Below are 27761 nucleotides of genomic sequence, written 5' to 3'. Positions count from 1 at the left end.
GGGCACCAGTTTGGTCTGGCACCAGGCTCCAGTTTGGGCTGGCACTGGGCACCAGTATGGGCTGGCATTTGGTTCCAGTGTAGGAATGGCACTGGGCACTGGTATGGGCTTACACTGGGCACCAGTACGGGAAGAACTGGGCACCAGTAGAGGCTGGCACTGGGCACCTGGGGTGGTGGGGACACAGGGACCCCTGGTCGAGATGGCATGGGGACACTTGGGTGGCAAAGGAGGCTCGCCCCATGCCCCCATGGTGCCCCCCCAGCCCAGGGGACGTGCCACCACCCCGGGCACCACCAGCCTCCCCCCTTCCCCCCAGTTGGGCTGGAACCCACCGGGGGGGACATTCCTGGGGCAGGGGGGGACACACACCCCGGCCCCACTGTCCCCCCCTCCGGGGCTTGCTGTGGCCGCAGGGTGCAGCTAATTAGGGGCTAATTGTGTTAAGCCGAGTCGGCACTAATGCAATTGTGGGATTAGTGCGGAGACAGCGACCCCCCCCCACACACACACCCCCCCCACTGCCAGGGTGATTTTTGGGGGGGGGACACACACACCTGGGGCCTGATTCAGCCGGGCCCACCCCAAACTGCCCCACTGTCCCCCGCCATTGCCTTGTCTGCTCCGCAGCCCTGCCTCCCCCCGGGGCTCTAATTACCCCAGAGCTAACGAGGGGCCGGGGGGCGGGGGGGGGGTTGGATGCTGCAGGACAACAGCACCCCAGGGCTGGTGACACCCCCCCCACCCCCTCCCCGACACCGGCGATTACCGAATTAACCGTCTCCATCTGAGCCCGTCTGCTGCGGGATGTGGGTCAGGGATTACCCCCCCCTCCACGCCCCCCCCCCAGCCCCCCCCGAGGTGCTGGGGACAGGGGGTCCCCCCCATCCCGTCCCCGGCCGGGGGTGGGGGAAGGAAGGAGGTTCAGGCGGCCGTAATAAATACAAGAAAAGTTTATTGAAAAAAAAAAACAACCAAAAAAAACCAAAAACCAAAAGAAGAGGCGGGGAGGGGGCAGCGGGCCCCGGCCCGGGGTAATAAATAACAACCGTGCTCCCGGCGGGGGCGGGGGGGGGGCACCAGCTTACAAAATATGGCTCTGGGGTCCCTAGCGAGGATGGCGGGGGCTGCCGGCCCCTCCTCGGTGAGGGGCTTGGGGGGCCCAGCCCCCCGGCACCCCCAGGCACCTGAGAAGGGGCTGCAGGGGGTCCCGGTCCCGGCCCCGGGGGGTGGGGGGGGGACGGGGGGGAGCAGCCCCAGCCCCTGCCTACCTGAGAGCCGCCGGCTGTGGCCGCCGCGGCGTCCCCAGAGCAGGGCCACCGGCTGCGGGCAGGGGCTCAGCACCATGTGGGGCGTCCCCCCGGGGCGGGTGCCCGGTTCACGTCCTGTCCCCCCCCAGCCCCGTCCCCGGGACAGCGGGGCTCAGGCCAGGATCTTCTGCGGGATCTCCACGGAGGCTTTGATGAAGATGGCGTTGTCCCGCACGTAGTTCCGCTTCTTGATGTCCTCGTGGGAGATGAACTTGGGGTAGCCGAAGCCCAGGGTGCTCTCGTCCAGGGAGCTGCGGGAGACTCCCGGCTTCTGGAAGTTTTTCCAGTTGGGATCGGGGTGGAAGGTCTCGGTGATGTGCTGGGGCTTGGAGAGCGAAGGGTCGCTCTGGTCCAGCAAGGAGAAGGTGACGCGGTAGGAGAAGGGCCACTCCAGCAGGTTGTCGTACTCGCCCGGCAGCACGCGGATGTAGACGGAGAGGTGGCTGCTCTCCCCGCTCCCGTTCCCGTTGAGGAAAGCCGAGACCTGGAGCTTGTAGCCGTACTTGTGGGTGTAGAAAGGGGGGCTGAAGAACTCGTAGTTGCTGCGGGCTTTGGCCTCCTGCAGCTTGCGGGCGTAGTCGGCGATCTTCCAGATGAGGGTCCCGTCGCTGCTCACCGACAGCTCCTCCACGTCCCGCCGCAGCTCCAGGATCTCCTGCCGCTGCCGGCTCACCAGGGCGCACACCATGCCCAGGTGCGCCTTGGTGCTCTCCTCCAGGTGCCGGCCCATGGCCAGCTTGGGGCACTGCGGGGACAACGGCACCGTCAGCCAGCACAGGACAGCGTGGGGACACAGGGTGGGACAGGACAGGAGAAAGACGCCACGGGGATGTCACGGAGATGGCGTTGGGGCATGGGGGTACCGGAGCAGGATGGCACGGGGATGCCCTGGGGACACAGGGAGGCCTGGATGAGATGGCATGAGGACACCTGGATGAGGATGGCATGAGGACGCAGGGATGCCATGGGGACAGCGGGACACCTGGTCGAGATGGCATGGGGACACATGGACACCTGGTCGAGATGGCATGGGGACACTTGGGTGGCAAAGCCACACGGGGGTGAGGCAGGACAAGGACGGGGACACCACGGCGCTACATGGATGGGACAGAGAACAGGGGCACCACCGGGGATGGGTCAGATGTCAGGGCAGAGGTGTGGGGATGCTGCGGGGCACAGGCATGCCATGGTGGGGATGGCACAAGGATGCCAGGGGAGGATGGGGACACTGGCACAGGGATGGGGACGCACTCACCCGGTGCTTGCAGCCGGCTTCCTTGAAGGGACACAGCAGCATGGCCGTGTTGCAGCTCTCCTTGAGATGGGTGGGCACGTCCTCCCGGGCGATGCTGGGCGTCCCGCACTGGTTGGGGCAGGGCACGGGGTACCGGGGACACTGGTACTGGTGGTTCTGGGGACGGAGAGCGGCCGTCAGATGGGGCCGGGAGCCGGTGGGACGAGAGTCCCCGTGGGCCCCGTCTCACCTGGATGGTGTCGAAGACGAACTCCTTGGCGCAGTAGGTGCAGGGCTGGGTGCGCTTGGGGCACTCGGCCAGGGCGTGCTGGGACAGCAGGCGCCGCATCATGCGGGCCCCGCACTTGTTCTCGCAGTACACGCTCTCCTGGGGACACGTGCCCTGGTGGCCCTGGGGACCGCGGCAGCATCGTCACCCTCCGGCTGCCCACACGGGCCAGCCCTGCCAGGGATGGGACCATGCGGTGCCCCCCCATAGTGTCCACCATCCAGGCTCTCTCCCCAGGTTGGGCTCCCCCCCATAGTGTCATGCGCTGTCCCCACGGCTAGGCTGTGTCCCCCATGGTGTCCCCCACCCAAGCTGTCCCCATGGCCAGGCTGTGTCCCCCCATGGTGTCCCCCATCCAGGCTTTGTGCCCACGGCCAGGCTGTGTCACCCAACGTGTCCCCCATCCAGCCTCTGTCCCCCGTGGTGTCCCCCATCCAGCCTCTGTCCCCATGGCCAGGCTGTGCCCCTCACGGTATCCTCCATCCAAGCTGTTCCCATTGCCAAGCTGTGTCCCCCATGGTGTCCTCCATCCAGGCCCTGTTCCTATGGCCAGGCTGTGCCCCTGAAGGTGTCCCCCATCTGGGCTCTGTCCCACGACCAGGTTGTGTCCCCATAGTGTCCCCTATCCAGGCCCTGTTCCCATGGCCAAGCTGTGTCCCCATGGTGTCCCCCATCCAGGCTTTGTGCCCATGGCCAGGCTGTGTCCCCCATCCAGGTTGTCCCCATGGCCAGGCTGTGTCCCCACGGTGCCCTGCAGCCCATCTAGGTCCCCACGTTGCACCCCCAGCCTGGCTACACCCCCCATGATGCCCGCAGCCAGCCCACGTCCCCCATCACACCCCTGCCAGCTGTGCCCCCCGCAGTGTCCCCACCACGGCCATGAACGCTGGCATGGTGGCTCCCCCCGGCTCCGGTTGCCTACCTCGAAGGCCTCCCCGGTGAAGTCACTGGCGCAGAACTCGCACTTGACCCGGCGCTTGGGGCAGCCGTGCTGGACGTGCTCGGGCAGGTCGCGGCGGCTCAGCTTGGCGCTGCACCGGTTGGGGCAGGGGATGACGTTGAAGCCGCAGGTGCCCAGATGGGCCTGGGGGAGGGGGGCATAGAGAGGGTGAGGGGGCAGCCGTGGGGTGCACCCTTGGCCCCTCCCCAACACCACACCATCCTGCCGGACCCTACCTGGAGGTGCTTGATGAGCCCGGTCCAGCGGCAGCCCTCCTCGCTGTGGATGCAGCGGATGGCCAGGCTCAGCACCTGCGCCTCCAGCTCCGGGTCGGGGTAGATCTGGGGAAGCGGCACCGGAGGATCAGCATCCCGCACCGGGTCGCAGGGGGGCACGGGGACCCCCCCCCCCAACCCCAAGCCCAGCAGGCTGGCCGGCGGCCGCAGGCACGCTGCCCGGGGGCCGGATCCCCCGCACCGGCACACGAACAAGCGTCCTTTGTTGGGGGTGGGTTTCCGTTCCCCGGCCCCACGGCACAAAGGGCTCTTGCTTCCGTGCGGGCGCCCGTGCCAGGCCGGCGCGGCTGTGCCAGGCGGGTGTGCGGAGCCCGGGGACAGCCCCTTGGTGGGGGACACAGGTGACGGGGACGTCCCCTTGGAGCGGGAGTACCCCGTCCACGTGCCAGGCTCACCTTGGCATAGTCCAGGGGCAGCTGGTCCTCCGGGCACTTGAAAACGCCTTCACTGCAAGACACAGAGAGGGGTCAGGATCACGCAGGGCTGGGGGATGCAGAGTCACCGGTGCCATGATGTCCCACGGGGTCCCCCGCCATCCCGCCAGAGGACATCGGTGCTGCCCCTCTGCCGCCAAGCGCTCGCCCCGCACCAAATCCAGCCGCGGCCCTCGGGGAGCCGCAGCCCTAATCCCGCTCCATCTGTCTGAGCTGGGAAATGCCCCCGCCAGACAACCCCCGGGGCAGCCCCCCCCGCCCGAGCCGGGTACGGCGGCCGCGGTCCCTGGGGGCCTGGGCCAGCCGCCGTGAGCGTGGCACCATCTGGAGCCCCGGCAGCCCCCTCGCCCACCCCGGCCCCCCCAGGATTAAGGCAGGGTGCTGGCAGCTGGCTGGGAGCGGTGCCGGCAGGGGACACAGGCACCCACAGCCCCAGGTGCTGGGGCCCAAGCGGGGGTGGGGGGGGACAACAGCTGGGCGCCAGATGTGCAGCCCGGATGCACAGCCCCCGGGGCTCCCGCTCCACAGGAAATGGCCCCACCAGCCACCGCGGTGAGCCGGGACAGGGGACAGGCAGCCATCCCAGAGGGGTCCCCATCCTGCTGGGCCCCCAGGATGGGGTGCTCTACTCGAGAGCCGTCCCCAGGCTGGGAATGGTCCCATTAAACCCTGACCTCTGGAGGGATGAGGATAGAGCTGTGACGTGGCTGGCCAGGAGCCACCATCACTCCAGCCCCCACGACACCGTGCCCGGGGACAGACACGGGTGGCACCCCATACGCCACCCCTGATGCACATTGGGGTGGGAGGCCATGGGTGCTGCCCACAGGGACACACAGCAGGGACCCCAGGGCTCTGGCGTCCCCAAGGTGGCTCCAGACGAGGCCGCCAGGTCACCCTGCCCGCGCGCAGCCCCTGCACTTCTAATCACCGCGCGCCCTTTGGCAGGCGCCGGCGCAGCCTCCACCGGGGCTGCCAAAGGGATGCGAGACGGCGCGACGGAGCCAGCAGTGCCACCCGGCACGTGCTGGCCTGGGATGGCCGGGCACGGCACAGCGACACCCCCTGCGGCCACCAGCCCTGTGACGGCGTGCCAAGGGACCCCCAGGAAAAACCACCCCAGTGCTGCGGGGTGCCAGCCCCACGGGGCACGGCCACATCCAGCCCTGCCATGTGCCCAATCCGGGTGTTTCCATGGGAGTCACCGGGTACCCACTGAGATAAGCTGCTCGCGGACGGGGCCGGGCACCCAGCCCTTTCCGGGGAGCCCATGGCTGCCGTTGCCCCACGGCTGGCATCGTCCCAGGGCTGGCATCACCCTGCCGCCTTTCCAGGGGCCGCGGGCCCTGCCTGCACCCCGCGCGCGGTGTCGGGGTGCCGGAGCTGGCAGGGGGAAGCGGGAGGGTGACCCGAAGCCAGCGCCTAATCCCCGACAAAGCCTCCCCATTCCTCACGCTCGGCCGGGCAGGGAATGTGCTGAGGCAGCGCCCGGGGGGGGACCGTCCTTGCCTCTGACCTTCGCGGCGTGTCGGGGCGCAGCGAGGTGACGGGGCAGGGGACCCCCTGGCACACACACACCACCACCCCCCCGCCCCCAGCGGGGCTGGAGGGCTCAGCCCAGGAGATCCACAAACCTGATCCGCTGCAAACGTCGCCGGGGGGGGGTGTCTCGGTGCGGGGGACCCCGGTGTCCGGCCGCCCCGGTAGAGCCGGGGGTGCCCGCGGGGCGGGTGCGGGAGGGGAGCGGAGGCGCTGCCTGGCACCGGCCCCGGGGAACGCCCGGTTTCGTAGAAACCAGCCAGTGGCGACCGTGCCCGCGGGGCCCCCCGGCCCGGGCAAAGGTCTCCTCGGCGGGGCGAGGCGCAGCCGGAGGCGGTGGCGGAAACCGGGGCCCGGGGTGACGCCTGGCACCGCCGCACACCCGCCCCGGGGGAGGGCACGGACACCCCCTCGCCGTGCTGCTGCGGAACCTTCGTCCCCGCACCGGGCAGGGTGGCCAAAAATCAGCCCCGGTGGTCAAAAAACAGCCCCGGTGGTCAAAAAAACAGCCCCGGTTTGGCAGCCCCGGTTGGCTACCGGTACCTGGGCCGGGGCTGCCAAACCGCGGGGGGGCGGAAAGGGCCCCGTCCCCTCGCTCCCAGCGAGCACCCACGGCCGGGTCGCGCTCACCCGTGGGCACGGGGGTGGCCGGACCCCCCTTCCCCCCCTCCCCGGTCTCTTCCTCCGGCGGGGCCGGGGCAGGAAGGGGTTAAGCACAAATCTTTGTAAACGCTCGAAACTCGCCGCTCCGGGCTCCAGCCGGCCCTCCTCTTCCTCCTCCTCCTCCTCCTCCTCACCGAGAGGGGCCACGGGCCGCTGCACCCCGCGGTGCGGCTGTCACGGCCCCGGGCGCGCCCCCTCCCCGGCCCGGGGCTCCCCGCACCCCCGGGCACCCCGCAGCCCTCCCCGGGGCACCCGGGTCCGACGGGGTGGGAGGGTCGGGGGAGAAGAATCACCTACTGCCCCCCGGTGTGCGGACCCCCGGATCGGGGGGTGACTCTCGGGGGGGGGCGGGGGAAGGGGTGCGCGACATGACGCCATGTCGGGGCGGCCGTGGCGTCCCGTCGGGGCTCACCTGAGGAACTCCTGCAGGCAGGTGTCGCAGAAGCGGTGGCCGCAGGTGGAGACGCGGACGGGCTCCCGCATGGGCTTCCCGCAGAGCGGGCACAGCACCCGCCGCCGCGGCCGCTCCAGCAGCTTGTAGTCGTAGCCCGGCATCCCGCCGCCCTCGCTCGCCTCCGCCGCTCCCCGCTCGCCTCCGCCGCGCTCCCTCGCCCGGCTCCGCCCGGGGGCCGGACGGGGCGGTGGAACCGGCCTGACACCGCCCCGCGCCCGGGGCCGGGGCCGGGGGCCGGGCACCGGCACCGCCTCCCTCCCGGCTCCGCCTCCCCGCCCCGCCGCCACCGGGATGGAGCGGCCCCGACACCCCCGGGGCTCGGGGGGCAGCGCCTCGGGCAAGGCACGCTCGGCGGGGGTTGGGACCCACCGCACCGGGGACAGGCACCCTGGAGGGTTTGGGACCCCCCCGTACGGGGGACAGCCACCCCGGGGGGTCTGGGGAGCATCACACCGGGCACAGCCACCCGGGGGGAGTTTGGGACCCACCGTACTGGGGACAGCCACCTCGGGGGGTTTTGGGACCCACTGCAGCGGGCACAGCCCCTCGGGGGGGGGTTTGGGACCCACCGTACTGGGGAAAGCCACCCCGGGGGGTTTTGGGATCCACCGCACCAGGGATAGCCCCCCTGAGGGTTTGGGGAGCATCACATCGGGCACAGCCAGCCGGGGGGGGTTTGAGACCCACTGCAGTGGGCACAGCCCCTCCGGGGGGGTTTAGGACCCACCACAGCGGGTAAAGCCCCCCCGGGGGTTTGGGGAGCATCGCATCAGACACAGCCACCCCAGGAGCTTGTGCACAACCTGCAGAGCCCCCCTTGCCCGGCCACAGCCTCCCCTGGCCCAGGGCCGGGCTCTGGCCCCCGGGTGGGGGCACACACCATGCTGTCCTCGCTGACCCCGTGTCCCCTCCTCGGCAGCGGGGTGTCCCGGGGGTACCACACTCCCGCACACAGCCGCTGGGGGGGACGGCTCCCGCCCTCTCCTCCTGCAGACAGTGCCCCATGTCCCAGCCGGCACCCACGGCAGGGTCTGGGCTGGGAAACGAGGCAGCAGGACATGGAGGGTCTGCCCTGACCCCCCCCCATATGGCGCAGGGACAAGGGGGACTGCACACTCCCATGGCTTCGTCTTGCTCTGAGCTCGCACCCCAGGGCTGCAAGGCAAGAGCATCCCTCCGGCCCGCAGTCTCTAACCTCTGAGCAGGGGCTTGGAAAAGGGAGAATAAAAGAAAAAAAAAAAAAATCCTGTCTGGCTCCAGCCCCCACTTCACTCTTTCAGAAACCGGAGCAGCATATGGGAGTATTTGCCCCTTTCCCTAGAGATGGAGAGGAGCAGATGACAGGCTGCGAGCATGTGTTAGTCCCACCAACGCGCGCTCCAGCCAGCTTCCCATTAAGGGCGGCAGTTGCTCCAGACCCAAATGTTAGCAGTTTTCAATTAGCAAATGGCAGAGGAGAGGGATTCCTGGGGGACACGCTAAGCAAGTCAAGCTCTATCACTTGTCACTCAAGGAGCTCACGTTACTCTTCTCCCCGAGAGGCTCTGCTTAAAATAAAATCCTCCAGCAGCCCGGGGGCGGGGGGGGAGAAAGGCGGGCAGCCTGCCCGCTCTCGCTGCCGGAGCCGCCAACAAGGGGACGGGTGGCTGATTTCGGGGGTTACCCTGAGGGATAACAGGTTACCCTGCCACAGCCTGAGCCGCAAACAGCTCCTGACACCCAAATAGCGGGGAAGCTTGTACCGGAGTATGTCGAGCATGAACAGCCACCGCGGGGGTCTTTTCCGAGGGATGCGACTTAGCCGTCAGCCTGCTCGGATGGGGGGAGAGCAGCGAGCTAAACTTTAACCAGCTCCCAGAGAACCTGGAAACCCAACGCGTGAAAACAAACGACGGTGGGCAACGTTCAGAGAGCAGCGGGGTGCACCTCCGGGCTGCCGTGGGGGTGACAGCCTGGGGTGGCGATGCTCTTGGCTCGGTTTGCTCAGAGCTGTGACCCACCCCCCCCCAGGGCAGGATCTATATTCAGCCCCGCTGTCCATCTGGTTCTGCCACTAAGTCACCGCAACGCCCCGGAGCCAGGCTCCCCTCCCAACAGGAGAAAGGCGCTGCCCCAGACACCCGCCCCGACACGCTGTGACCCGGCCCTGTCTAAAAACCGTCCCTGGACACCGCTACGGGACCGGGTTCCAGCCAAAAGGACGAGCCCTCGGCCCCGTGTGTCATTGTCCCGGGGGGCCGGGGGGGACTCCCCAGGGCTCCCCCGCAGAAGGCATAGGACGCAGCACTCCTGGCAGCTCAGAAAGCCTGCGTCTCCAATGACAGGAACGAAACAGCCGAGTTTTATCACTATTTACTGCTTCTCTTTGATGTTTTAAAAATTTTTCTTCCCTAACCCTCACTAAAGAGCACCTCCGCTAATTAGCCAGGAGCTGACAAAGCCATCAGAAGGCGCTGGCAGTGCCGGCAGGACGGCTGGGAGGTGTCAGACCCTGCAAACAAAGATCCCCTCCTTTTCCCCTTCTCCCTAACACCCTCCTCGCACTCAACATCACAGCCAGGCGTTTGTCTCACACAAAGGCGACGCACAACCTCCGGGCAGGGCAATTCCCTTTGTACAGGCGATATGTTCCCCGTCCCCCCCATGACAGGTCAGTCCTTGAATCCATCTGGGCTCGGGGAGGCCTCCTGCCTTCTCCCCCCAGCCTCTCCCTGCCCTGCGCCCCTGCTCTATCCGTCTGCCTCGTGTTTAAACCGGAGGGAGAGAAAACCAGCACTCCGGCTTCTAAAGAAGTGAAGGTGGAGTGTTTCGCCCCGGGGAAAGGAGCGGGGAGAGTCTTCTCCCTGCTTCTGGGGACTCGTGGCCAGGGAAGGCGGGGGGGGTAAGGGCAGCGGGGCGGCTGGACAGACGGACGGCAGCCGCACCTTCTGCCAAGCCTCGTGGGAACGGGGATACGACCACGACAGAGGTGCCGGAATCAAATCAAAACAGCTCCGGCATCAGCAGGCGGTTTGGGCTGTTTCCTGCTGACAGCGGTGGTCCCAGCTCAGCAGGACGTTATGGAGCACGGGAACACGGATGGGCTTTCCCTGGGTGACAATGACCAGAGGGGACCCGCACCCGTTGCGATGCACAAGAGCAGGCAGCCTCGTCCCCGCATCGCCTCCCCTGCCCGCTCCCTTCCTTAGCAGGAAGAGCCACGGCGATGCGGCTCATCCACCACCGCCTCGGCGGGACGCGGGAACAAAACCAGGATAAAGGGAGAAGCCCTGAGACCTGCAGTTTTCACCGGGAGCTTCTGCAGGGAAACAAAGCAGCAGACGTGAGGAATGCAACTGGCCTATTTGCCCGGGCTGCTTTCTGCCTCCGGCAGCGCGGACATGCCTCGGCTTGTCGTTTCAAGAGCTATTGTTGCTCGGGGCTGGGGGCCTCTTTGTTTCCTTTACCCTTTCGCCAGGCTTGGTCACAGCCCGGTATTAAATTATTCAAATCATCTTCGCTGGGCTTCACAGCTGAAATCCTGCACCGAGCGCACAGGCTGCAAAATCCCGAGGGCTCTCCAGCCCTCGCCACGAGCCCCCAACCCAGCACAAAGCACGCTGGTCCATACTGGTTCCCCCTGCCCGGCGCGAAGGGTCCCAATAACCTGAGCTTGCGACGCCTCCAGCCCCAGCGCTGCCGTGCAAAGGCATCATGAAGCCATAAAACAACCCACCCAATGCCAGCGGGCTCACCCCTGGATTTGGCAGCCCAGCTGGAGAAGGGGGAGCCCAGCTCTTGGGGCTGCACGTGGCCCTTGGAGCGGTGGCGTTTTTGGTGCCACCATTGACAAGGTGAAGGGTGGCAGAGCCCTCTGTCCTGCCTGTCCCGAGCTGCCCCTCGGCCCTGGCGAGGCTGTAGCAGGAAAACCAGCCCCTTCTTATGGGCTGTAGAGTGAGGGGAGCCCCGAAAGCCGAGCACGACACCGCCAAGGGAAATCTGGTGCTGCGGGAGCTGGTGCTGCCAGCTCAGCGCAGGGAGGAGAGGCAGCGGCCCAGAGGGGCTTCGAGGCAATTTAACCCAGCCCTGCAATTATTCTGGTGCCCAGGTTGTTCTGGGAGAGGAGAACACCTTCCCCTCCACCAAGACCGGGCTGCCGGAGCCGTCCCTGTAACCTGCAGCACAAAGCCAGTGCCAAGGGACTGGCAGAGCCTTTGAATGCAAGTCGGCTTCCTGGGATAGCAGGGTGTAACCGCCTGCAAAGGCAGCTCCACAAGAAACAAAAACGGCAGGGAAAAACCCATGCACCCACCCCGCCAGGAGCCAAAGAGGGAGGCCGCGTCTGCAGTCAGGGCTGCACCCGCCTCTCCCGGCTGGACGGGACCTGCTCCCTTCCCCAGCCGGAGCCCGGGAGGCGAGGGAGGAAAGAGCATGAGACCTGCAGAAATTCATTACCTTTCACATGACAGAGGGATCAGTCGGCTTCTACCAGAGCCCGTCGAGGTTTCCCTCATTGAAAACAGGAAAGAATCACAAAAATAATTAGAGAGATTTCATCTCAGCCAGCTTATGAAAGCACTGACTTTATACACAACAGATTGGCAACAGCACAAAGATGGATGTGAAAGGCAAGAGCATTTGCAATGTCAGACAGATCAGAGACAGAAGCTCATCAAAAAATGGCCCAGGGCAGATGTAAGTTAAAAAAAGAAAAGAGGAGGAGAAAAAAAGGAAAGGAAACGACCCTTCTGGAGATAAAAACCATAACTCCTGCCTGTGACATGGTGATATGCCCCCTCCCGCCTGCAGAAAGGATCCCTGGTGAAAACTCATCATCTCCCTGGAGAGATCTGGGTTAAAAAACTTCAATTAGTGACAATCACTGGCTGTGTTTTGCTGCCTTCCACTAGCTCAGCTGGGAGCCAGTGAGCTGGTCAGCAACAGGATTTAGGGGCCTGAGGACAAACGTCAGCTGGAGGATCCTCCGATGAGCTCCGGGGGCCAGGGGAGGCTGTAATTGGAAAGCGCCAGGCAGCATTTCGGGAGAGCGAGCCGGGCTGCGCCGCACGGGGATGCTGCTCGTGCCGGGTTCAGCCAGCCGTGCAGGCCAGGACCCTCAAAAGCGTGATGAAGAGCTCAACAAACGGGCGAAACGTTTTAAGGGGGGGGGGTGGTGGTGGGAAAGGACAGACTTCTCTAATTAGAAAAGAGGTTTGCACTTAGTCACCCAGCATAACGCCTGGGGCCCTAACTCCAGACGCTGCTGTGCAAAGGCTGACAGCTCTCTCAGACACCGAGCTGTCAGCCTGGGCTTTGTAACCAGAGACAGTTTCCACGGAGGAAAACAACCTCTGTGCTCCTCACCCTTCCACACAGGCACTTCTAGCGGGGAGGGGCAGAGCCCCAGCGTGACCCCCTGAACACAGACCCCCGAGCTCCGGGGACGTCTGCCCCACGGCAGCAGCTCTCGGGCACTGGAGGTTCACAGCGACCCGCGTTGATTCGGTAAGTGAGACCGGCTCCGGTTCCGTGGGAACCATCGTTAGGAGCTCCCTGTTTCCAGACCGCAGCGGAGGAGCTCCCGTGTTCGCGGACGCGGGTCCGAGCCAGGCCGCAGCGGGCAGCAGCGAGAGGACAGGCATGCCAGGCAGCCAGAGGTGCTTCCACATCTGCACGACGAGGCTGGATATGGCCCCTCTCAACTCAAACTCACTGGGCAGGTGACTCTTCCACGGCAGCTGAAACACAAAGGGCAAGGACCAAGAATAAGCTGGAAGCCACCATTTCGATGAAGCTACAGTGAGGAATGCCCTGCCCCACACAGGCCAGATACGGGACAGATGGGCACCGCAATACCTGTCCTGCTACCCTAGGAAGCATCTGCAAGGCCTCGGGAAGAGGCAATGCCCAGCACACAGAGCCCAAGCAGGAGGAAATGCAATCTTTTGACGCTCGTGCCCTCCTCCTCCTCTCCAGCACACCTGGCTTCTCCCAGTTATTCCTGTGTTTGCAGTGAGGTTGAGAGAAGGGCGCAGCAGCAGCCTCACGATAAAGTGGGCAGAAGCCCAAGCCAGTCAAAACCAGCGTTGGCTGCACGGGAGGAAACCGCAGAGCGGTGGAGAACTGCTGCCCCAAAAGGTGAAGCACCGCTCGCCTGTGCCAGCACCCTCTCCGGGCCAGATCACAGCCAGAGCTGACAGCTGCAATGACATCAAACGTGTCACCGGCTCTTGTGTTCTCTTTGGAGAAGTTTCTAGGCAAACCGAGCTGTGTGAAAGCCCAAAATCAGATCTCAGCTTTTTACAGAGCTCTGGATGCGCTCCGGTTACTGAGGAACGCTGGAGCAGGCGAGGCTGCTGCCCCGACGCCACTGCTGCCGAGTTTGTACTCCCGGTACCGGCGAGTTGAGGTTTTGGACTGGGCAGTGCAGAGGGACAGCAGTGGGGCTACAGTGGGGGCTACGCACTCAGTCTCTGCTCTTACACTGCTGCAGGTGGGAGCCCAGAAACCAGCTGCCACGGAGCGCGGGGTGACTCCGGCAGCGGAAGGGGAGAGCAGCCTGCAGCCTTCCTGCAGAAACAAAACCCTTTTACTCCCGTGACAAATGCCCTACTTGTTCCCAAGCCCGGGGACTCAGCCATTCCCTCTCCCCTTCACATGGCAGCGCGCATCACGTGAGAGCTCGGCGCTCACAGGGGAGGAACGGGAGCCACGGCTGATTTCGCTGCGCTGGGGCAGTCAGCCGGGCCTCCTCCCCTCCGGGGTGTAATTAGCCTCCTTGAAGTGGGCTGGGACTGGAATCCCTCAGCCCAGCGCTGAGGCCATAATCAGCCCGGCAGAGGAGGAAGAAAGGCCCCTCCAGCAGTCTGGGCCAGGCTCCCATCATACATCCAGGCAACGGAAGGGCAGGTCACCCCATGGGCACGTTTTAACCATGCAACGATGCCGCCTTTGGCCCAAGCAGAGAAGAACCACAAAACCATCGCTATCTTTTCCAAACCACAATGGAAAGCCAGCAGCCAAAATGACGCCTCAAATCTCAGCTTCTATTTCAGCAGCACCAATTAGAAAGCTGCTCTTTTAGGATACTCGGTGGACTGCCCGCATACCAGCTCCCCACCGCCCACAGCTTGGCCACTCCACTTGTCTGGGAGTGCACAAGACCATTTCTGCTGTCCCTCTGCTCTCACAGCCCAGTGGAAGTGGCAGTTTCACAGTGCTGCATAGCAGAAAGGGAATTTTTATGGGTTTTGAGTTATTTCTGTTCATCTACAGCTCGAGAGAGAGTAGAATAACACAGAGCTTATGTGCCAGGGTGACTTGGTACAGCTCCGGTCACAAGGCGTTGTGTCTGGCTGGGCCCTCATGACAGAAATAAGAGTAACAAAGCCTCTACTCACGCTTTACTGCCAGCAGCGTGTTCCCGTGGCAGCAGGCTACGGAGGTCACCAGGTATGGATGCGTCTCCTCCAGCTGCACTGGCCTTGGGGCTCCTGTTTCCTCGTCCTTCCTGCCCAGGCGTCCCCTGGCTCCTTTCCCCCACGTGCACACCTCGCCGTCTGCAGGAGGATATATACCCCTTGCTGCACACAGAGCTCACCAGCAAACCAGCCTCCCATCTCCCCAGTACTGCCCTGGGCTATCTCCAAGGCTTGCCTTGGCCACAGCATGGACTGTAGGCAGAGGAAAGCCAGGGTGTGCTGCAGACCAGGATACAGGGGCTTCAGCCTCACCTGCTCCGATGGCCACGGTGAAGGCATCCCCACAAGCCACCACGGTGACCTTCATCGCCTGGAGCCCCACAACCAGGTGGGGTACGCGGCTGTTGCGGCAGGAGTTGGTGCCCAGCTGCCCGTGCTGGTTGCTCCCAAAGGTGTAACACTGACCAGAAGCTGAGAAGAGACAAGAGAAACAACTAATGCAACAACAGATGATGCACTGAAGCCCCTGAAGCTCTTCGCTGTCTACCATGCCGAACCTCCTGCTCCACAGAGCTCCAACACGGGGAGCAGGGTGCCTCATAAGCCTCTCTGAAGCCTCTGCCCATGGGAAATGGAGCCAGGAGGAGGACAGTGAAAACGCAGGTCCCCCCTCAGGGATTTGGACACACACTCCTCACCTGTGACTGCAGCCGAGTGTGCTGTACCGATGTCAGCACACACAATTGGCTCATGGTTCAAGGGGGCTGACTGGGCACAGGTGAACACGGTGGCTTCTTCCACCTGGTCCTCTGGGGAAGGCTCTTCTGCTGAGCTGATCCGATCTAGGCCCAGCTTGTTACACCTGCACAGAGAAAAGCACAGTTCAGCGCTGGACAAATGCAGCCTGGCACAGATCCCGCAGAGACAAAGCCTGCCCTAGCATAACCGCACCACCGGCAGCAAGATGCTGGGGAGCAGGATCACACAGAGATGTCTTCTAGAGCCCCTTGCTCCCTCTTCCTGGGCTGGACACACATGGACAGTCCCAGGAGGCTGTAGGCAAGCTCCGGAGCACAGACCCTCACCCCTTTACCTGTTGCTCCCGCAAGCAAGAATCTGGTTCTTCACTGTGAGGACCATGGAGGAATCGATGCCGCAGATGACCCTCCGAGCCTCATGCTCCAGCGGGACTGTGACCTGCTGGGGGGAGTTGTGGCACTCCAGGGTACCCAGCCCAAGCCGACCTGGCAGGAGGAACAAAGCAGGACACAACTGATGGCAACACACAAACTGAGCAAACCCCATTAGCAATAGCATCAACATAGCTGCCGCAAGAGCCCAGCCTGGGACCTATTGCCATAGAAGGCAGCGAAACCCAAAGCAGGGGGGCCCTGGTATGCGGTGAAGCAGCTGCAACTCTTCCACACCCACCTAGCCTGGCACATCTGGAGAGGACTGTGGGCAAGCGGGGCCAGCGAGGGGAGTGGGAACAGGCAATGGAAAGCACAAGCCCTCTGTTTTGCAAAGCAGACATCTCTTACCATTATCCCCCCTGCCCCAGGCAAACACTTCCCGTTCATTGGAAACCGCCAGGACGTGAGACGCGCCACAGGCCACCTGCACCATCTCGTAGCCCAGCAGGGCCTCCACGATCTTGGGCTGGCAGGGGAAGAGCAGCAGCCGTCAGCCGAGACCTCCCACCCTGCCCGGCTGCTCCCATCCCTCCCACCCGGGCCCCCCAGTCTCAACACAACGCTGGCAGCATCCCAGTTTTCATCCAACACAAACACCAGAGAATATCTTTTTTTTTTTTTTTTTGTTCCAAACAGTCTTCAAAGGGTTTAGAGACTACGTGCACATAGCACAGAAGATAATGCAAACATCTCTGGGGCGGAAGAAAGCGAGAAAGCAGCCAGCACAACGGTTTGGAGAGGGAATAGGTTCAGCCGAAGGGTTGGGATTCGCCCCCCTGCCCATGTGGGGAGTGCCAGGGGCTGTTAACGCACGCTCTGAGCAGGCAGGGGCTTGGTGCAGGATGCGTTGGCTGAAAGGCTCTTGTGCAGAGGAGCTGCGAGCTATCGGCTACATATTCGTTAGGGTGTGGAGGGACCGGGATCTCCACATTTCGCCCAGCCCCTGCTGTGACCTGCTGTTAGATCTGACACCCCGCCATAGCGAGTCTCATTCTCATTATCTTCTTCAATGAAAAGCACCATTTGTTGAGACCTGGCTGCTGCTCCCAATTGGTCTCCCCCCACCTCCCCCCCAGGCAATAAGCACCGAGCAGCTCAGCTCCGGACCGAGCAGGAATGAAGGAGCAAGCTGACCACAGTGACAAATGGCAACCAGTCCCCAGGCTCGGCTGGAAGCCATCGGCTGCTGCCACATCCGAGGGCAGGCAAGGAAGAAGCTGGAAGGGAGCGACTGGGCCCTCAGCCCCAGTGCTCCGAGCCAATCGGAAACGCACAGCTCTTCTTTAAATACTGGCTCTTTTGAAAAATAACTTTTCTCAGTGAACCCTGGCAGCTGCAGGCCAAGAGTGAAGCAGGCAGGTGTGTGATTGGAGGCAGCCTCCAAGCTGGGTGCCTGCCAACAGCAACCACAAGGCAGCTCTTGACTTCCCCCACGCTCAAAGGGATCATTGTGTAGGGGGGGGAAGAGAGAAAGAGAGAGGCAGGTTGGGTTTTTTAAAACCCGCAGTGACAGGGGGAGGAGGGGGAGGGCGTCGGATGCCGGAGCACGCCTGGGATGCATATCCCTGGAGCTAGGATGAGCCTTCTCACATGGTGCAGAAGGCACGATCCATCCTCTACCTTGGGGGAACAAGGCGCCCAGCACCCTCACGACAAACCTGGCTTACGTCCGTGAAGTTTCCGTGCCCCAAACAGCCATTGCTGCCGCTGCCGAAAGTCATGATTATCCCCCTGTCTGGAAAAGCAGAAAGAAGTCATGTTACTGGCACACGTGAGGCCCTGCAAGGCACGCACAGCCCGTGGCTCCCAGGACAGCGGCTCTGCTTGGACCCACTCTGACTCATAACTTGCTGGGGGGGGCTAGAGGCCTTCAGCGAGCTTCCAGAGAGCGGCAGCTTCAATGCACGGTGACAACTCACCAAAGGAACAGCAGATGATAGGAGAGCGCTGAGATAACATTATTGCAGCTGTGTGCGCAGGAGCTGCTAACTCCACGGTCTGTCGAGGTGTTAAAATACACGGAGGCACTCACTGAGCAGCCGCCCAGCACAGGGGTGGCAGGAAACGCCATGGAGAGGTAGGAAAAACACATGCCTACAAAGTTTGCCAGTTGCATATCTGTCATTTGCTGCCCTGATCCCCAGCAGAAGTTCAAACAGGGCTCGGCTCCCAGAGGACCACTGGGAGGACTTTGCTCCACAAACACGGCCTCGGGCTGGTGCGCATGCTCCACTCCCAGCCAAAACGCCTCCTGACCCACTCTAAGGGGGCTTCAGACCCTGCCTTCCTGCAGCTGAGGACAACCGGCCACGCAGGAGCTCATGCTGACTCCTCACTGCAACGCCAGTCACCGCTGGTCACTGCTGGTGTCTGTGTCACAGTCACAGAGTATGTGACAGAGAAACCCTGAACTTCCCAGACACTCCTCACACTGCAGTCCCCACTGTACAGGCCAGTTGTGGCTTCAGGTGACCAGTGCAGCCAGGACAACAAACAGGGGTGATCTGTGGCCCTCCCCACACCACACAGACCTCTGGGACCAAGCTGACCAGTGTGGCATCATAAGAGGACCATGCCTGCCATTTCTGACCCCCACCCGATGTTACGTGAGAGGCCACAGAGGCCTTTGTGTCACGCCAGCTCAGTGCATCTCTCGGGTTCCTCTCTGAGCAGGCTCCCCAGGCAGTCATGCTGCATTTGCAGGCCAGCTGCCATGCAGAGGCGTCTGGGACTCAGCCGAGCGAAGGCAGGAGGCAGCAGCTCACCTGTGAGGCAGGCTGTGAAGAGATCACCGCAGGACACGTGCTTGATGGTCACGCCAGACTGGCCCTCCAGAAAGCGAGACACAAACTGAGGCTGGAGCTGCTCGGTGGCTCCTGGGAGAGAAGGGCCTCCCGCAGCACCCATCGGAGGAGCCTGGCGGAGAGAAGCCACGTCAGCTGCTGCACCTCTGTGCAGCAAGAGCTGGGTTGGAGAACTCAGATGCGCCCCTTCCCACAGGCTGAGGAGTGTTACCCGCACGCTGGACTGGACCGTGGTCCTGGGCGACGCAGCACCAGGGCCTACGCACTGAGCAGAAATATCTCCTCCTCAGAAATCTCATATCTGAGCCTTTCACGGCCACTACCTGCCCCAGTTGCCTCATCACTCACCTCCCACATGATGAGCCGCCCCGATTTGGTGACCCCAGCCTTCTGCGTCCTGCCAGCAGAGACCTGCACCACTTCGGTGTTAAGCATGGGCAGGCGCAGGGGGGTGGTGATCCCGCTCCCCCAGGTGTAGATGGACGACAGCGGAGGAGGGATTCCTGTCCTGGCTGAACCACCTCGAACACCTGTGGGTCAAAGAGAAATTGTGAACACAGAGCTTTGACTCTCTTCCCACAGGAGGAGAAATGACAGCAGCCACCCAGTCTGGGTGCCAGCAGAGCTGCCTGCCAGCCAGCAGAGCCAGACCAGCACCGGTCCAAGGCTGGCAAGGGGCTGCTGGGGAGCTCCCAGCCAGGGCTGAGAGAAGCACATGGGAACAGCTCTTTGTATTTTATCCCAGAATTGGGGGAAGTGGCACCACAACAGATCTAGCTAATTGTTACCAGTGCCAGCTGCACTGCCCAGCGCTGCCACATCCCCCCTCAGCACCCCCAGCTGGTTCTCAGCCTTTGCTGGGAACAGCAGAGACTTGATTCAAGGGTTCAAAAACCTAGAAGAGGCAGCTGGAGAAAGAGCGCTGCTTGGTCCCCAGAGCCAAGGTGCCCATGGGCTCCTCCAGGGCTCAAGGAAGTTGAAGTCTCTTAACTTCCTCTCTCCAGAAGCTCGGGTGCCTCTCTGATCCCCTGACATCCAAGGGAAAGGGTCCTTCCAAATGGAGCTGTGTTGAACACACCGTGCCAGGACTCACCCCTGGGCCTGGCACTGCTCACTCGTCCCCCCGTCCGGCTATGGGTCACTGTCGGCACTGGAGCCAAGGGCTTTTCAGGCCTGCCAAAACAAAATTCAGTCCTTAATGTCAGCTCGACCCCAGAGGTCCTGCAGAGCCCTCAATCACAGTCTGGGCAGAGCTACAGCATAAGCCATGGCTGAATAGCTCACAGAATTGCCTCGGTAGGTGCTTTAAACCACCTGAGAGAGGGGAGTTGGCATTAGTTTGCTTCCCCCTGAGCTCACAACTCTATTCGCTGTTACTGTAATGACAAGCCCACACCTGCCGTGGCCCCGAGCCACTGGGCCAGGCTCGGCCCGCAGCAGCTGCACATTGGGTAACGCAGGAGAGCTGCATGGGGACGACGCTCTCTTCAGAGCTCCTAACAGAGCCAGTCAGCCGGTCAGACACGTTGTGGGCTGTGGCAGCTCCTCCCAAGGGACACTTAGGTGGCAGAATCACTTGCCTTCTCATTTTGACACTGCCTACATCGGTGTAGAGGTTCAGAAGGGGCCGAATGCAGATGGCCTGGGCCATGATCTCATTCAGCTGGGGCCGCTTGGAAGGATCCAGGTTCAGCATGCTGAGGATGAGCTGGCGCAGGTCGGGGCTGTATCTATCCGATATTGGGGCAAACGTCCCGCTCATGATCTTCAATACTAAGGCAGGAAGATTCTGGAGAGAGAACGAGAGAGAGAGACATACAGTGGCTGGGCAGTCAGAGGTGAGGCCAAGGAGCGAGAAGTTCTCAGCACTGCCCTCTGCCTTCACACCTCCAGGCTCAGTGAGAAGAGTGATCCAAGCATACATTTTCACCTCTGTAAGAGGCCACGGCTCCCTGTGCTACATGTAAACCCTCTCCCTCTTACCGCAGCTTCGAAAGCCCTCTTGAGGCTGGCGAGTTCGTACAGCACGCAGCCCAAAGCCCAGATATCACTCTTCTGGTTGTAAGGCTTCCCTTCACAGAGCTCTGGGGAGATGTAGCACGGAGTTCCCACAACCTAGAAGAGACAAAGAAATTTACCGTGATGCTGTGAAACTGGGGCAGCGAGGTGGAAAGAGAAAGGCTCAATTTAGAGCCCAGTGCGCAGGCTGGCTAGAGCACCACCAACCAAAGCTTAGCAGAGCTGAGCTTTTGTTCTCTGGTGTCAACATCTGCCTGACAATCTCAGTAAAAAACACGCAGATTTGCTTTTCTGGTGACCTCCCTTCCACATACAGAGATCACCTCTAATTTTGCTCCTATCCACTTGAGAGAATCAGAGCCCAGAGCAACGAGCGTGATATAAACGTCTAGTCAGATTAGACCAGGTGGCGAATGATACCCAAGTCTCAAGCAGAGAGAGGAGATTAAGACAAGGCAGAACGGCGGGGCACGGGCAGGAATTCAGTTGCCAAGTACGTGTCAGACGATCCTGCAAACATCACCCCTCCCACTGTGACAGTGGGAGGAACTCTATCTACCCTCACCAGTGGGTCCAGACACCTAGGCTCTCCCAGGCATGGGCAGGCACATCTTTCTCACGTTTTTGCAGCCCACAGAGCTGCAACAAACTTGGGCGTGAAGACAATCAGCCTGTATAAACTTCAAGAAGCAAAGCAGCACTGTGGCACGTGGATGTGGCCTGCTGCAAGCATGCTATATCCAACCTCGCTGCCTACAGCAGCTTCCAAGAGACTACTGTGAGCCAAGTCCCGAGTTTCCAGCCTGCTGCCATGGTGGTAAGTAGCTCCCCTGCAAAGCCAGGCCACCCACCGTGTAGGCTTTACTCTTGCTGCTCAAGATTTTGGAGATGCCAAAGTCTCCGATCTTGACAATCATGCGATGTTTGTCCAAGAGGATGTTCTGAGTCTTCAGGTCGCGGTGCAGGATCTGCTTGGTGTGCACGTGGTGAAGAGCCAGGAGGATCTGCACGAAGAAGTGCAGGATGGTGTCCTCATCCAGCAAGGAGTTACAGCGCTTATGAATAAACTCCGCTAGCGTACCCCCTGCAAAGAACAACAAAGAGCTATCGGCAAGGGTGGCTGCACAGGGCAGCGCAAACCCAGCGTAAAAGCCCAGGGGATTTAGCCATGGCATCTTAACAAGCCAAGCGCATGGGAAAAAGCACATCCTGGTGGGACACGCAGTGCGTTCTCCAACGCTCCCGAGATGTTGCGGAGAACAATGGCAGCACAGTTGGTGGGACGAAGAAACAGCGAGAGAGAAGTTATTGTTGACATATTGTCAAAGGCAGCAGGAAAAGAAACGCTAAAATTACAGCTCTTGGAGGAGAACATAAACCTCGATGGCAGAACAAGATAAGCCTGTTCTGCAAAAGAGAATTCTTGCAGTCCGAGAGGCCACGTGGCACGGAGAGGCCCCTATCAAGAAGGGGAGGTCCAGATTCAGGGCTCCCGTACAACTTTTAACAAACCTTCCTGCAAATGTTGATTTAATCTTAAACTTCACAGCAAATTTCGTTAGAAATCACACCTTCCCACACAGAGCTGTGGGACCAACAGCGTGTCCGAGAGCTGACACAGGGAAACGTATGTGAAACCTCAGCCAAGGGCAGATGGTAGCGCATTTATCAGGGGTGTTAGAAATCTCTTTGTTTTGGATATGATTAGAAGGCATAAGGCATGCAACCACAGAATTACAGAATGGTTGAGCTTGGAAGGCACCTTGGGAGGTCCTCTGGTCCAACGCCCTGCTCAAGCAGGGCCACCAATAGCAGGTTGCCCAGGACTATGACCAATCTTTTGAGTATCTCCAAGGATATCTCCACAGCCTCTCTGGGCAACCTATGCCAATGCTCAGTCATGTGGCTCATGGTCAACTTGGTGTCCACCAGGACCCCCAGATGCTTTTCTGCAAAAATATCTGTTCAAGAGAGATGTGTTTGGATTCTCTAGGGGTCCAAAGCACAGGATCTTTACTAAAGAGCAAAACACGGGGCCACAGCAGCCTGACCCAAGGCGAGCTGAGGGCTTGGCATCCCCCGGACCTGCCAAGAAACCAGCCACAGGGGCTGGGGGAGACCGGGGCCCACCTGGGGCATACTCCATGGCTATCATGAGTGCCTTGTCCTCCAGGAAGTTCTCGTAGTACTCGATGACGTTGGGGTGGCTGAGCAGCTTGAGGACCTGGCACTCGTTCTGTGCTGCCAGCCGCTCGTCCTTGCTCATCTGCTCCACCGGGATCTGCTTCAGGATCACCAGCTTCTGGTCGGCCTTGCGCAGGCACAGGTGCACGATGCTGCAGGACGGGGACAGGGCCTCAGCGGGGGGGGGTGTGGGAAGGGCCTGGCCACCATCCTGGGGTGACACATGGCCCCTGTCCCCCCCGTTGCCATAGTAACAGTGCCTGCAATTCCCCCCCCGCCGGGTGTCACACACCCAGTACCGTGTCACCCCATCGCCATGGCAACAGCCAGGGCCTATCCTCCCCCCCCACCAGGGTGCCACATGCCGGCTGACCCCCACGTTACCATGGCGACAGGGCCCGTGCACCTTGTTGCCATGGTAACCCGGCCTGCGGTCCCCCACCCCACCCCGTGGTGCCATAGGCCCGGCACCCCCCATTCCCACGCGTTGCCACCCTAAAAAGGCATGGAGACCCCCTTTCCCCCCGCCCGGTGCCCCCCCGGCGCCGCCCTCACCCGAAGGCCCCTCTCCCCACCACCCGGATCCGCTCGTATTTCTCCATCACTGCCCCGGCCGGGCCTGGGCTCCTCCCGTCTCCATGGAGACACTTCCGGGAGCCGCTACGGCGGCCGCGGGCGGACGAAACACCGCGGGCCGCGCCCGTTCCGCCCCCCCGCCATGTGTGTAGGGCCTGCGCGGGGCGCGGCGGGAGAGAGGGTAATGGCACCCCGAGGCGGCCTGGATGAGCCCCCCCGCTTGAGTGGGCCCCCCGGTGCCACGGGGAGCCGGGACGCCTGTGGCAACACCGCGGGAGAGGGGTTTGGGATGCCCCGAGCCTGCCCCCCCGCGCCGGCTGGGGGGTCCCCGCAGGACAACCCGCACGGCCAGAAAGCGGCGGCGCCCGCAGCAGCCTCCTGCCCCATAGCCCCGAGTCTGGGGGAGCACCCATCCCGGGGTGGCTGTGCTGCTGAACGGACAGGGACAAGGGAGCCGGATCCCCTTCTTGCCCCCCCCAGCCCCGCTATAGACCCCCCCAGGACCACCAGCAGCCCCGCTGGGGCCGGCCATGGTGGCGTGGAAAGGGGGGGCCGTGCCCTACACCCAGGGCTGGCTGCCCCTGTCGCGGCGCGGGGGACAGGGACGGCGGTGGCAGTGCCACCAAGGCCATGCCACGTGGCCATGCTGCCATCTAGCGACACCGACTCACCGACGGGGGCGGGTAGGGACCACCCCCCCCCCCCCGCCAGCCAGCGCCCAGTGTCCTGCACTGGGGCGGTGGGGGGCAGCGATGGGGCAGGACACCCCCACACGCAGGAACCCGCACGCACCCGTGTCGCGGTGCCCACAGCGCCGCCCTCACCCCGCCCAATATTGCGGAGGAGCCCCCAACATTCCCGGGGACCCCCGCCATGTCTTCGCGGGGGCTGTTTGCGGGTGCCCCCGCCAGTTTGGCGCCAATTTTTTTCCCGGGAACAGCGGTTTTCCCGCCACCCCCGGCGCTACAACACCCCCCCCTCCCCACTCCCACCACCCCCCGGGGCGGGCAGCCACGCGGTGCCCGGCACACGCACACGGTGGCCCGGACAGATGTGCGGGGCCCAGGCCAGCTGTGCAGCGCTGGGGCAGATGTGCGGGGCCCCGCAAGCCGACGGGGGGGCGTGGTCAGATGGAGGCGTGTACCACGGAGGCGTGGTCAGAGAGGAGGCGTGGCTAGGGAGGGTCCATGTCCAATAGGGAGGCGTGGCCCGGGGAGGGGGCGTGGTTAAGGACTGGGCAGTCCAAAGGAGAGGCGTGGTCCGATAAGGGGGCGTGGTCAGTAAAGAGGCGTGGTCACCATAGCCCCCGCCCCTCGGCCCCGGTCGGCCGGAGCTGGCCGCGATGGGCCCGGGCTGGCGGACGGCCTCGGCGGCGCTGGTGGGCGGCAGCGTGGCGATCTTCGGGGGGCTGCGACGAGCCGCGCTGGCCCTGCCCCGGCCCGACGCCGTGCGGAGCCGCCCCAGCCGCGTCTGGCGTTGGCGGAACCTCCTGGTCTCTTTCGCACACTCTGTGCTGGCTGGGCTATGGGCCCTCTTCAGGTACCGGGGCCGGGGGGGAGGCGGGCAGGGGCACGGTGCAGAGCGGGGGCTCCTCTTCCCTGGGGAGGCGGCACTGGTGGTCCCCGTGTCCCCTGTCCCAGGCTGACCCCCCTTCCCGCCTCTCCTCTCCTCTCCCCCCAGCCTCTGGCACTCCCCGGAGCTGCTCTCCGACATCCAGGACGGCTACAGCGTCTCAGGGCACCTGCTGGTCTGCTTCTCTTCAGGTAAGGAGCCAGGCAGGGCGATGGCTGCGGCCACCTCCATGGGTTCTGCCCGCTCCCTCCTCAGCCTCACCCGGGATGAACGCCTGGAGACTCCCCGTGCCTCCTGCCTTAATCACAAACAAGCGTGGAGCCTGCAGGCTGCGAGCCCCCCGGGGCTCAGCCCTCTCCCCATGCTCAGCCAGGGGGGAGGCGTTTCTGACACCTAGAGCACAGTCACGCCACCCTGCCCCCCCCCACCACCTTACCTCAGCGGGTGACGGTGCACAAGCTGGACCCCACCTCAACACTCTCCCCTCGTCCCGCAGGCTACTTCATCCACGACAGCCTTGACATCATCTTCAACCACCAGTCCCGCTCATCCTGGGAGTACCTGGTGCACCACACCATGGTGAGTAGGGCCCTGGGGAGGCAAGGGGCCAGCACAGGGGGGGCTACCACGCACCCTGGGGCTCAGCCCATGCAGGTTTCGCGTGCTACGGCGGGGCAAGCCAGAGCCCTTCCCTCTGCCTCGCCCTGGCTGCCAGGTAGGTTGAGCATCAACAAGATGAGGGCGCCCGGGGGGGCAGGACGTCTGCCAGCGTCGGCTCCAAGCACCAGGAGCCAGGCAGGCTGCCACGCCAGGCAAGGGAAGAGCCAGAGGCTGGTCCCAGCTCCCCACGAAGGGAGATGTGACTGGACCCGGGGGAACTGGCTCTCCGGACTGGTTTTCCCTTGGCCCAGGTGCCTGGGGGGGCTGCTGGGATCTCTGGGTGGGGGGGGAACAGCGCTGCGTACGCCCAAACCTTGACGGGGAAGGACTCGCCTTTCCCATGGCAAGGAGAGCTGACCCTTGCTGTGTCTCCACCACTCCCAGGCCATCTCTGCCTTCGTCTCGCTCATCATCACGGGTCGTTTCCTGGTGGCGGCGATGCTGCTGCTGCTGGTGGAGGTGAGCAACATCTTCCTCACCGTCCGCATGCTGCTGAAGATGAGCAATGTGCCTTCCCCGGCGCTCTACGAGGCCAACAAGTACGTCAACCTGGTGATGTACTTCGTCTTCCGCCTGGCGCCTCAGTCTTACCTCACCTGGTACTTCCTCCGCTACGTGGAGGTGCAGGGCCAGGGTGCCTTCCTCACTGCCAACCTCCTGCTGCTCGACGCCATGATCCTCATGTACTTCTCCCGCCTCCTCCGCTCTGATTTCTTCCCCTCTCTGCGCAAGGGCTCTGCGGGGAGAGACGTGGATGGTGAGAAGTTTCTGATAGACTGAGACGTGCGTGCCGAGGGGGGACCCGGGCTCCGGCTCCTGGAGGTCTTGGGCTCTCCAAACCTGCTCTGATGTGCCTTAGGGCTTGCTCCCTGGCCCCGGGGCCTGCCTTCACCCGCTCTGCTGCCTAAAAGCACTTCCCTGCTGGACCAGCCCGACAGCCTCGCCAAGCCGCGGGGACACCGCCGAAGCCAGGGGCATGGCCGATGGAGAAGCAGCCCAAGCCGGCTTCCGCGCAGGCAGCTGGAGGGCCAGGGGTGGTTGCGTTTCGCAGCTGATGGCCTGAGAGGGTTGCAAGGGAAAGGGACGAGTCCCTCCCGTGGTGATGTTGGGTGTTATGTGCATTAAAATCGGTCTGTTTACTGCTGCCGCAGCACGCCTGGGCTGGCTTTCCTGTGGGGCAGAGCAGAGTTGGGGGGAGGATGGTGAGGGGAACAGGGGCATGGGAAAGGCTGTGCCGCCATTCCCGGCAAAGGGCTGGCGGTCCTCAGGGAGAGAGGGCACATTTCTGCCACTTGCTATTTCTAGGGACCCTCTGGGGATGCCCTCAAGCCTGCTGGGTCCTACCAGCCCAGCTGCATCATGCTGAGCCTTGAATAGCCAGACCCTGTCCCTCCCCACGGATGGCTCGCGCTCTGCTCCTTCCTCCTCACTCATCGGCTCTTCCAGAGACCCAGGGCTGTGCAGGGAGCAGGGGAAGGGAGCCAGGAGAGGTATGGAGCCTTGCTTCAGTCCCTGACCTGCCTGTCTCCGGCCTGGCGGCGAGGTGGCTGGCAGGGCTGCGTGACTCACCCGGCAGCCATGTGAAGTGGAGCTGGCATGGGAAAACCGTTTGAGGCCACGGGCTTTTCCCGGAAGACTGCTGCATGTTCGCATCCCCCCCGGAGCGACCTCCACCGGCACAGCGCAGCTCCAGCCCCCTGCGAAAGTGCTGGACCCTCTCCTGCAGCGGCAGGACCAAGCTGCCCCCAGCAGCCCCCCCCAGAGAGGTGGGAGGAGAGAGGGGGGTTCAGTTCCCCCCGGGGGAGCGGGGCTAGAACCGGCCCAGCCGGTCCTGCAGAGCACCAGAGCATTGGGAAGGCAAATCCTGCTCCGGGATCATACCAGACTGGCAGAGAGCAGTGGGGTTTAGAGGGACTCCTGCCCAGCCCCTGCTCCGGGGCAGGATCCATCCTACCAACCCTACCGCCAGCCCAGCTCAGGCAGAGACAGGCGCTGCAGTTGAAATAAACTGGTGATTAAGTGGAAGCGGTGGGGGGAGATCTCCCTCCCTCCCTCCCTCCCTCCAGAGAGCCGGGAAACACCCCAAGGAGCTGGGATCCTGCCAGTGCTCCCCGGCACACACCACCGCCACCGTGACGGGCGCAAGGGGTGCGTGCCGGGAACAGCCTGGCAGCCAGAGCGGAGATGTGATACT

General features: G+C 63.0%; 3 protein-coding genes across 7 annotated transcripts; 1 reads left to right on the top strand and 2 right to left on the bottom strand.

Annotated features, from left to right (window-relative positions):
- Positions 1-939: 939 nt before the first annotated feature.
- TRAF4 (TNF receptor associated factor 4) lies at positions 940-11771 on the bottom strand. 2 transcript variants are annotated; one of them, XM_074594590.1, is made up of 7 exons: positions 7118-7340; positions 4465-4516; positions 4010-4114; positions 3756-3917; positions 2795-2956; positions 2566-2721; positions 940-2055 (listed from the first exon to the last, which is right to left on the bottom strand). In XM_074594590.1, the coding sequence occupies exons 1-7, from the start codon at positions 7258-7260 to the stop codon at positions 1423-1425; spliced, it is 1413 nt and encodes a 470-aa protein (XP_074450691.1). In that variant the 5' UTR covers positions 7261-7340; the 3' UTR covers positions 940-1422. The 2 variants fall into 2 exon arrangements, with proteins under 2 accessions (XP_074450691.1, XP_074450692.1); XM_074594591.1 differs by lacking the exon at positions 7118-7340 and adding an exon at positions 11594-11771 and having other exon boundaries at positions 1277-2055.
- Positions 11702-25463, bottom strand: NEK8 (NIMA related kinase 8). Of its 4 annotated transcripts, none has more exons than XM_074594587.1 (15): positions 25344-25463; positions 22706-22911; positions 21427-21659; positions 20540-20671; positions 20137-20345; positions 19650-19729; positions 18905-19086; positions 18518-18668; positions 17411-17487; positions 16101-16218; positions 15653-15803; positions 15258-15421; positions 14872-15030; positions 14539-14697; positions 11702-12876 (listed from the first exon to the last, which is right to left on the bottom strand). In XM_074594587.1, exons 2-15 carry the CDS (start codon positions 22839-22841, stop codon positions 12848-12850), a joined length of 1980 nt encoding a protein of 659 aa, XP_074450688.1. In that variant the 5' UTR covers positions 22842-22911; positions 25344-25463; the 3' UTR covers positions 11702-12847. The 4 variants fall into 4 exon arrangements, with proteins under 4 accessions (XP_074450688.1, XP_074450689.1, XP_074450690.1 ...); XM_074594588.1 differs by lacking the exon at positions 25344-25463 and adding an exon at positions 24371-24427; XM_074594589.1 differs by lacking the exon at positions 25344-25463 and adding an exon at positions 23315-23744.
- On the top strand, positions 24664-26717 carry TLCD1 (TLC domain containing 1). Its single transcript, XM_074594592.1, has 4 exons — positions 24664-24874; positions 25016-25098; positions 25404-25486; positions 25952-26717. The coding sequence occupies exons 1-4, from the start codon at positions 24678-24680 to the stop codon at positions 26345-26347; spliced, it is 759 nt and encodes a 252-aa protein (XP_074450693.1). The 5' UTR covers positions 24664-24677; the 3' UTR covers positions 26348-26717.
- The last annotated feature ends 1044 nt before the right edge of the window (positions 26718-27761 follow it).

Source organism: Larus michahellis, chromosome 7, assembly GCF_964199755.1.
Source record: "Larus michahellis chromosome 7, bLarMic1.1, whole genome shotgun sequence".
In the NCBI taxonomy this organism is placed as follows: domain Eukaryota; kingdom Metazoa; phylum Chordata; class Aves; order Charadriiformes; family Laridae; genus Larus; species Larus michahellis.
Note: the sequence above shows the minus strand (reverse complement) of the source record. Positions and strands in the feature narration are given on the sequence as shown.